The sequence below is a fragment of the Electrophorus electricus genome, chromosome 25, assembly GCF_013358815.1.
Source record: "Electrophorus electricus isolate fEleEle1 chromosome 25, fEleEle1.pri, whole genome shotgun sequence".
NCBI classification, from domain to species: Eukaryota; Metazoa; Chordata; class Actinopteri; order Gymnotiformes; family Gymnotidae; genus Electrophorus; species Electrophorus electricus.
In genome coordinates this window covers 8,190,388-8,200,999 of record NC_049559.1, presented here as the reverse complement: position 1 = coordinate 8,200,999, position 10,612 = coordinate 8,190,388, and the positions used below count along the sequence as shown (strand labels likewise).

At 46.7% G+C, this 10,612-nt stretch overlaps 1 protein-coding gene across 1 annotated transcript in view; it reads left to right on the top strand.

Moving 5' to 3' along the window:
* plcl1 (phospholipase C like 1) overlaps positions 1-7,640 on the top strand; it is a 47,037-nt gene extending 39,397 nt beyond the window's left edge. Inside the window, exons 5-8 of the mRNA XM_027026274.2 lie at positions 282-485; positions 2,362-2,437; positions 3,561-3,670; positions 4,067-7,640. Coding sequence (XP_026882075.2) covers positions 282-485; positions 2,362-2,437; positions 3,561-3,670; positions 4,067-4,234 — 558 coding nt within the window. The 3' untranslated portion in view covers positions 4,235-7,640. The remainder of the gene's footprint in view (positions 1-281; positions 486-2,361; positions 2,438-3,560; positions 3,671-4,066) is intronic.
* Positions 7,641-10,612: the final 2,972 nt, after the last annotated feature.

Sequence of the window (10,612 nt, the reverse complement as noted above, 5' to 3'; positions counted from 1 at the left end):
GCTGATGTAAGTGGGCAGCTTTATCTCTCTGTGTAACACAGACCAGCCAGTCACAGATGATGTTTATGGTAATACCTGCTATTATCTGTCGTCGTGTTGAGATAAAACGTAATAAATTTGAGTGAGTTGCTGTATTTGGGAGAAGCTAACCGCTAGCAGAGTGAAAACATGAACGTGGGGCTGTTCTTGCTCATCTTCGGTCAGCAGCGTTTTGCGTGTGGGTTTGTGGTGACTCTGAAGTGTGCGTTATAACATTCTGTTTCTGTTTATTTTGTCTCTAGAGTGCGACTGTGGCTTTCAAAGAGCAGTGTGGCCTCCCCCCTGTGGCCAAACTGAAGCAGTGCATCCAGAGCCTGGCGACAAGACTGCAAGGAGCCGATGGGCCCCCTGGGGCCACTCTCATTCTGAAAGATGGTTACCCCTGCTTGGAGCCCCTCAGCAACCTGAATGACACCACGCGCAAGCTGCTTAATGCCTACGACGTGGTACGTAACACGCGTGGATTGAAAAGAAAGCTTTAAATGGCTAACAAAGTCAAGATGGCCCTGTCTTTGTAATGGAAACACTGGTGCCAAAGGGTGGTCTTAGTCATGATATAGACGTTTTCAGTATTTCTTTTTGTTTGGTTTCTAGGGTCTAATTCAATAATCATAAGACAAAATCTATTCCAGAGGGCTTCTTTCTTTAGTGCGGTTTTCCAGAGACAGGAGACGTACACACTCACGGGAACCATCTTGGGTAGACGCCGAGCATGGCTTTGTCCACAGGAGAGTCCGGACTTCTCAAGTGCACTTCAGTGACTTTGGAGTTTTGCATTTGCACAAAGAGAAAATGTAAGGAAACGTTTGCATGAAAATGGAGCGTTAATAAAAGCAGCGAACAGCCGAGCACGGCACACCCCCTCTCGCAGTCGGACAGGTCTGTCGCACGCCAAGAGTGAGTGAGTGAGCGAGCGAGCCTGTCCTGCGCCGGGGCGCCGTCTGGTCGCTAAGCAATGTGTCAGGTAGACTGGGACACAGCATCCATCTAGCTGCTAAGCAACAGAATGCAGAGAATGGGACACACCGGAATGAGCTACCGGTGTGGCGTCCGCACTGCTCGGACCCCTTGCTTGTTTGGACTGTTTGGCCTAATTCACCAGTACTAAATTACCCACCCACACAATAAACTTAATGCAGTTAAGGTACTCAGAGCCAAATTACACGGAGGACAGTGCAAAACATATAATGTAAAGGACCAAAAGCTATTCATCATGTAGGTTGTTAGGTTATATGGTAAAAATAACACAGGCAAGCAACAAGCAACCCACAGAATTATCTTATTACACCACTGAATAAGAGGGCAAACTGAGGAGACACAACGTGAATGAGAGAGTTATGCGTGCAGGGTAGTGTGGGTAGTCACCGTGGTGAGCCCAGGCAGACCGGAGATAGCCGGCCTGTGCGCGCACAGTCCCTGAGATGTTCACTTCAAATCCTGAGGTTGCCTAGCTACTGAATGCAATTCCTTCCTTGCTTCAGCGCCTACAACTACGAACGTGGGCTCACCTGGGCTGTGTCCGTGGGTGGGCGTGGGCGTGTCCGTGGGTGGGCATGGGCGTGTCTGTGGGTGGGCATGGGCGTGTCCGTGGGTGGGCGTGGGCATGTCCGTGGGTGGGCGTGGGCGTGTCCGTGGGTGGGCATGGGCGTGTCTGTGGGTGGGGGTGGGCGTGTCTGTGGGTGGTGGTGGGCGTGTCCGTGGGTGGGCATGGGCGTGTCCGTGGGTGGGCGTGGGCGTGTCTGTGGGTGGGGGTGGGCGTGTCTGTGGGTGGGCATGGGCGTGTCCGTGGGTGTGTGTGGGCGTGTCCGTGGGTGGGCGTGGGCGTGTCCGTGGGTGGGCGTGGGCATGTCCGTGGGTGGGCGTGGGCGTGTCCGTGGGTGGGGGTGGGCGTGTCCGTGGGTGGGCATGGGCGTGTCTGTGGGTGGGGGTGCGTGGACAGACATGAGCGCGGTCCTCCTTTTCCTCTGTTCTTTCAACCTGAGCGGGATTTTGCTCGGCAAGACGGGCGTACAGGCCTGGACGTCGATGATCATATCGCTTCCCTGTTTACACCCATCCTTCTTTCTCTCTCTGCTGCACCCTGGACATGGCGTCTTCTGGAGCATCCGAGATGGGGAAGGAGTGGGGGGCAGTAAGGCAGACAGACAAACAGGCAGACTTGGCCCAGCTGTCTGGCTGGTCTGCGCGTTATAAATATCTCCAGTGTGGGAGAGAGCATGCATGGTCTCTGCTGACCACGAGACAAATATACAACGTGTCTCTGGTTCTGTGGATCCTAACCTTACTGCCTTATATATATATATATATATATGTCATCCACAGATGATCTCAGCTAATAAGCAGCTAATAGAAAACGCGGACGGCGTGCAGGAGAGGATCGCCCAGGTGCAGAAAGACGGTGGGTTGAAACCAGGGACGCGGGAGTAATAATATCCCACTGGTGGCCACGGGGTGTGAGGGGGGGGATACTCCACATTATCCCTTGCAGGCTGATACAGTCTACAGTATTTAATTAACAGCTGATGCCATGTTTTGTTAACATCAAACATTCGCAATTGTACTGTTGTTTTGTCCCGCTGCTCGTGGGCCAAGAGGCCCATACTGAGTGGTTGTGGGGGAGGGAGTGCCGTTACCGTGGAAGTGAGGGAGTGCCGTTACCGTGGAAGTGAGGGAGTGCCGTTACCGTGGAAGTGAGGGCAAGATTTCCACCACGTCCATGTGACGAGAGCCATGGCCCGTGCACTCAGCTGTCCGCCATGGAAAAGGCCAAAGAATAAGCAGATAGAGTTAGAACATCACAGATCTCTCTCTTGTTTCTCCCCACACACACACACCCACACCCACACACACACACACACACATACACACACACACACACACACACACACACCCACACCCACACACCCACACCCACACACACACACACACACATACACACACACACACACACACACACACACACACACACACATACACATACACACACACACACACACACACACACACACACACCCACACCCACACACACACACATACACACACACACACACACACACACACACACTTACACACACACACACACACACACACACACACACACACACACACACACACACACACACACACACACACACACACACACACACTCCCTTCCTATTTATGCCTGTGAAAATGAACTCAGAACTCACTCTGAGGTGGAATGGTATGCGCCTATGCCAGTAATTGGCTGAGAGAGTGAACGGGAACATGCGCTGCTGTTCTGGAATGAGAGGGAAATAGTGAGAGGAATTTTAGGAGAGAGACGCTCCATGTAGGCTAGCACGATGCTACCTAACTAGCTGCAGCGCCGACGTCTGCCAGATCCTGCAGAATCACACCTGTCGACTGTGTTTGAATATAGGCGTTCATGCATTTATACATGATTTTTTTGCAGGTGTCCTGCACGGTCCTTCTTGATAATGTGATGCTGTATGTGTGCGTGCGTGTGTGCGTGCGTGTGTTCAATGCCCTGTCTTCACCAGGCATGGTGTTCCATGAGGATTTGCCAAAGCTAGGGGAGAAGGAAAACCTGAAGGGACGCAAGCAGAGCAAAGTTGTGGAGAGCTTCACGTGGAACATCACCGTCCTGAAGGTGGAAGGCCCACCCCCCACTCTTAGACTCTTCCTGCCTCACATCCTTACTGCTGTTGGGATTCTTTTGCTTATTTTGATCAATTTGTGAACACACTGAAGTTTCATTTTTAAACTAATTGATATTCTTCAGCGTTTTGCAGCATTGAATAGGCTCTGATTTCGGGACCTGTCACTCACATTGTGAATTGTAGAACAGACAATGCCAAACTTTCTAAAAGTGTCAGTATTGAGACTTAGAGAGGAAAGTTTTCTCCTCTTCATGCACTCAATTCTAACTTTTGCCTAAGTGGCAATATAATGTTATTCATCATAAATGTTCTGTTTCTTTTTCTGCATTGTTTCCCTGTCTCTTCCTCTCTATCTCTTTCTATCTCTGTTTCTGCCCTTCACTCAGGGTCAGTGTGACCTTCTACGCACTGCTAAAATGGATGCTCTGGATGCTCTGAGGCAGCTGGTGTTGGCTTGTGAGGCTTGTGGACTGGCCTTGACCTCTGAACTCCAGTACACACCACACAGCCTCACCTCCAGGCGGGGCAGTAGCCATGGCAATGGCCGCATCTGAATACTGGCTCTCTAGGCCCCGCCTCTTCAGGCCCCGCCCCCCCAGGTCTCGCTTGATCCGGTCCCACTTTCCTAAGTCTCCCTTCCCAGCCACGTGAGAGATTCCCTGAAGGCGTGCAGAGAGAATTGGAAAACGGACGCAGGGCTGGGTGAAAAGCTTTTCGTTAGTGCAATAGATAGAGCCAGCGGAGTGTGACCATTTGCTGTGAATGTATAGATCTGGGTTTACATACTGAGTACTGAATACCATGTACCATTGGGAAATGTAAAGTGAGTTCCTCATTGATGCATACATATAGGCCCCTTCTGTGTGTAAAAAGAGAATCAGAAATATTTTACTTAAAATGTCCTTACAAAGTTTCTGAAAAAGAACTAAACTACTATGTAACATTCTTGTGAAAACTGTTAACTTGGAAAGAGAGTTCCACTTAGCACAGGGTGGTCTGAGGCCTCCCGCAGAGAGCTGTTTTAGGTACTGTTGCTTTCTCATACTCAGTGTTGCTCTGTGGTTGTGCTGTGTGCTGGAAGCGAATCGTCATTTCTGGAGCGCTGAGTAGAAAAAAAAGCTCCTGCAACCTCTTAGATTCACAAGGGGCACTTTCACTCAACCGTTGCTTTACGCCCATGGCCCGTGACCATTGCACCGTGTCACCAGTCAAATCAAGAACCCATCGAGACCTGCAAATGTTCTCCTTTAAGATGCTCTGTCTCCTGTCACAGCTAGGAGCTGCCTCCCGTACTAAGTTTGACTGAGAAGTGAAGCTCGTTAGGAGGCAACACCGAAGGACATATCCCTCCAACTCCAGCAGTCCTCTGAGATGGCCTGGTCTGTCACGTCTGGTCCCAGTAACAGAAGTAGCAGGAGATGCCATTGTCTCATTACAGGTGCACAGTGGACATGACTTAGCAGTGTTACTGTGTCACCGGGGCCTTCTGCTCAAGCCCTTTACAGAATAACCAGTGGTGAGCGTCCCACTGCAGTGGCAAATCCAGACTGGACAGTGTCCAAACTGCTTAGGATCAGATGGGAGATGCCAGAAGGAAATGAGAGAAGGAAAAAGGATGTGAGGGGTGTGTGACCCCATGTTAGCGATTTGTATCATCCTGTCACTTCGTTTTACAATATTGCCCTCTACTGGCCAATAACTGTAAATGCCATGAAGAACCGTCCTAAGGATCCCCCACATTAGCGAGGTCACAAGTTGGGGTTTCAGTATCCAACACCTCTGTAACAATGGGATTCTGACCCCATGTGACTTCTTCTCTCTTTGTTCTGGTTTGAACAAGCAAAAGGACGACAGCATTCACCTTCAGTGCTTCTGAATGAATGTTCAAACGTGACATTGGGCACTGGGAGCCCTGAACAAGCAGCTGAATCCTGAGATGGCTGAAGGCCACTGAAGCATTAACTAGCGCCATGGCAACGTTGTGGAATCTGTCGTTTAACACTTTTTATTAGTATTGCTGCATAGAGGGAAAGCTTCTGCCGTTATTGTCAAATGCTTAAAAGAAAACACAAAAAGGAGTTGTCATGTTAGAATTTAGCTTTCCTCTCTCCATATTAACAAGGTAATATAGAAGTGAAAATATGTAACATACCTTTTTTTTTCTTTTACTATGAATAAGAAGTGTGTCAATTAGTGTGTCAATATGTGTGTGACCTTTTTGTGTAGGTAAGTGTGTTTAGGTTTGTGTATGTGTGTGAATGTTGATTGTAAGGGGAAAAACATTCTGGATGTGAAGGATTTCTCTGCTGTCTGAAGAATTGGATTGTTTCTTCCTAAAGGACCGATGACTGTTGATGACATTTGTCTCTAGTTTCCTACATGGTCTTAAGAAGAACGGCCAGATCAGATTCATCAGTTGGGAACCAAAAGTGCTTTCCACTTTCATACCACACATGCACACGGAACATTCATATAATAACCAACAGCTTCGAACGAATTAGTGGTTGACTCGCTGTCCTTCATTCCACTGACACGTTCTTCATTTTCCTCTCAGATCTTTCTAGATACGCACACCTCTTTCACCTCGTCCTGCTGCCCTTTCTTTTTCCCCTCTCTCCCTGACCAGGGTGAGATATCAGCGCGGCTGCACATTGCCAGAGCTTTTTTTCCCTGTGTTCCTGCGTTCCCATTCCTCACGGTCTCTCCACCCCTGAGTGAGAAGTATGTATTACAGTGGTGCAAGGCCGCGCAATGTACACAAGGTGAATTGTGTGGCTCTGCTTGTGTGTGTGTGTGTGTGTGTGTGTGTGTGTGTGTGTGTGTGTGTGGGTGTGTGTTTGCACGTGTGCTTTTGCTTGGGAGCCTCACATTCAGCAAATGGACTAAGAGCTGAAGAACGTCTTAAACAATGGTTATTATGTGTTGGAGAGAACTTCACCAGTCTCCTGGTGAACAGTAGAATTAATTAAATGTGCAATTTGCCTATAATGGAACCTTGAGGCATCCCTTAGTGTCCTGTTTGTATGAACTGCCTCCTACTGACCCCAAACATCCCTCTTCAGGATCTTTTTACCAGGCTAAGGATCCATAGGTGAATAATGAATGTCCAGTCATGGTATTAGCTTTCTGTTTCCGTTTACATACAAGGACAGTGACTCAGCATGGGTCACAAGAGTACTAGGTTAGATCAGCAGAGCAATGTTCATGTCCATAAGATTAGATGGAGGTCAAATACTGTTTGTTAGAGTAGAGTGATAACAGTACTGCCGAGCTAGACACACACACACACACGCACAAACAATTGATTAGTTTTTGGGCTGTTTAGCTTGCAGTGGAAATACCTTTGTTTTCTCATAGAAAATCTACTGCATACGTTCAGGTTTTTATAGAATTGCAAACTGTGTAACAGCAAACTTGGGTAGAATTACATAAATCATCAGTCGAAATGGTTAAGTAAATATTCGGAGTTGGTATGAGTGTCTTAAAATGGCACCAGTCCTGTTCTTAATGTTATCTCTAGTAGTATGTAAATGAGCACTAAAACAATTTAACATTATTTTCTGAAACTGCATTCACTTTGAATACTTCAGTATTAAGTAAAGGTGAACACCTCAAATGTTGCTTTAGAATTTCACTGTTCATTTACCCAAATCGCATCTCTAAAAGTGAAGCAGTAGCCCACATTGTCTTCAGTGGCCTCTTTTCTGTTCGACTGCCTTTACACTGATCTTTAAAAAACAAATCTGATATTGTTTTGTCTAACTCATATCACTAGTTGTTCTTATGTAAACAAAGAGTATTTATTAAAGGTATCATGTGTTAAACAAAACAAAACAAAAAACAAAGCTTTAAAATGACCTTGCTTTTATTTTGAAAAGCCAGATTGTATTCTAAAAGATTAACAAATATCAATGTAATACAGATGTGTCCTAGACTAAATAAAGCTTTTACTGACTATCCCATCGTCTCTCTATTTCATGTATCTTGTCTAATTAGCCTGGTTTTTTTGTATTTATACCCCCTGTTCTAGCTTGCCTGTTTTCTCTGCTTCTCTGTTAGAAGTTCTCGTATCAGCCACAAGATGGCGGTGTAAATTGAAACTTGACAGCAAATGTTAAACCAGTAATTCCTAATAGCTCCACATTTACAGTTAACGTTATTGTCCAGAGCCACGTATAATTTTCAACCATGTTACAGAGGTAGGCGAGTGTAGTATCGGGAGTCTTGTCCAGGATGTGGAGATCCAGGAAGCGCACACGGGTACGTACAGGTTTCGGACCGAGGTCCTTCTTTAGCTGTGCAAACAAAATAAAATACCTCCTGCGAAAGGAGACATGTCGGGTATAATGTATTGCATACTGCTAGGGGCATAACGATGACTGTTGTTAACATAAGTTCCTCTGGATGGAGACATTTTCACAGAATTATCCTTCAAGGTATGAAATAACTTAAAACACTAACATACTAAAAGGATTTTCTAAGGGAAAGTTATATATCCATTGTCGAGTAATTTTATCGCCAATCTCAGCCTGAAAAATAAATGATTTTCTGCACATGGATTGATTGTTAATAAAGCACTAAAGTAACTTAACTGTTCATTATTATTAATTTAACATATTTCCTCTTTTTATAGTTAATAGTTTGTATGTTTCTTGCAAGTCCAAAAATGCCATAAAATAATACATACAGCAGGATAGGCAAACAGTCCCTCTCTCTTTCTCTCTCTCTCTCTCTCTCTCTCTCTCTCTCTCTCTCTCTCTCTCTCTCTCTCTCTCTCTCTCTCTCCTTCAAAGATGTGCACGCGCGCACACACACACACACACACACACACACACACACACTCACACACACACACACACACACACACACACACACACACACACACACGTACAAGATGTATAGTTTTTTCTAAAGGTGTAGTTCCAGGGACTAACGGAACAGATGAGTGGAGACAGTCCTCGGCGTAAAGATGAAGGGGACGTGAGGGGACATCTGGACTGCAGCTGTGTGGCCCCCAGGGGCCCGTAGGCGTCCGGTAGGACTCGCAGGGGACACACACGGGCCAACCTCTGTGATAATCCTCGCAACTTCGGTGTCTCCCCCTAGTCATATAACCGATCAACACTCCTAAAGGGGCCACTTCTAAAACCGGACAAATAACAGGCCTTAGAGAGGTTGTTTCTATGTAAGAAGATAGGCTACGCTTCAAATATAGACCTAATGGTTTCTCAAAAATACAGCTAAACCACACAGTGCATGTTGATTTATTTGTTTATGTAATGTTTATAAGTTTGAATAGAGACAGACGTTTACGTTTAAATGACGCTTAAATGATAGGCATGCATGTTGCATCTTAATTAGGTCATAAGTTTCCAAAAATAATAGACATAACGGATGTGAATCGAATAAATGTTTAATTCATGCTTTATAGGTTTGAAAGAGCTACACGACCTAACTACATTTTAAAAAAGATTTACGGACGTGCGATTTGGTTGATTTGTCTGCGTTGAAAAGTGGACTACCCTGCAACTTCCAAAGAGTACCTGGAATGCGAAAGCAAATCCGCTTATTGATGTGTCTTAAGCAAAAGTAGTTATTTTAGCATTTTGGGAAAGGGGAGTTGAGACGCGTCACCATGTGCTTGCGGTCGACTTAACAGCGGCGAGAGCAATCAGTATCCGCGCACCTCCGGCGCTAAAACAGCCGCACATTAGCGGCCGGGAGCCGCGCGTATTTATCTTCTCTGTGCGTTGCCACGGCGTGAAGACGCGTCGCCGCCGACGCCGGCGCGGTGCGCTTCCGCGCTAATAGGGCCCGTTAATTTAGCTCGCCGCGCGGCTCCCAAGAAAACCACTTTGGGTTTAATTACAGTCTTGCTCGAGCGGCAATTTCTCCGTGATTGTGGCGGAGAAGAGCGTGGAGGGGGTGGGGGGGAAGGAGCGAGGAAAGATCACCTCTTAAAAGTGTCTAAATTGCATCTTATTTTCTCCCCTTTTTAACCGTGACAAAGGGAACGGTGACAATAGCGCGGCGTGTTTCCTCCTAAGCAGAAGTGCGTTGTGACCAATTACCAACGCCATTATCTGGGCCATATTAAAAGTGGCACCGGAGGCCCGATGAGCCGTGATTGAAAAGTTTGTCGGGCGAAGTTTTCTTGGTCGAGTGAGTTACACTGCTTCTTCCACTTTACTTTATGCGTTGAAAAGGTAGATTTTATCGTTTGCTTTTTAATACAGCTGGAGTCCTTTGGTTGTTGCGCCAGACCTTTTGTTTTTCTCGGTCCTCTAGATCTCATCGAGACGAGTCTTCTGTCCGCGGCCTCCGTCCCTGACGGACACAAAGGTTGCGTTTCTGCAGGGTCAACGGTATCCCTCGCGTCCACGTAGGTAGGCTGTCACCAAGGATACAAGCAGGTTCTCTTAAGCTAATTTAAGTCTACAAGTTGGTCACTGATTCAGAGACTTTAAAAGCGGAAGAAGCCTCTAAATGAATAAGGCAGGTTTCTGTGGTTCCCTGTGCCAATCTTAAATCACTGCCCATTGTTTAAGCGTGAGGTGGAGTTGTGGAGAGAGTCGTTTGGAGAGTGAGTGTAATTGTCTCACAGTACCAGCATAGCTGAGAGTTAGTCCGCTCCACCGGCCCTGCCGACTGAACGCAACCCCCTACTGATGAGAGGATACCTGTGCAATCAGACTCTACACCAAGAACTATTGTATCATAATCACTCCGATTCACACACCTCGGCTTTTACACGGCGAGATTCATTATCCTCCATCCCCCAAAGCCATTGAGTCACGTTTCTTTTTTTCCTGCCTAATTTGGGACCAGGATTTCTTCTTGGAGTTCACAGTTACCATATGGTTGTGTTTGCTCATTCGTCTCTTCTCGTCTCGCCTCGTCTCTTCTCTTCCTCGTTCTGCGCTCCTTCTCTA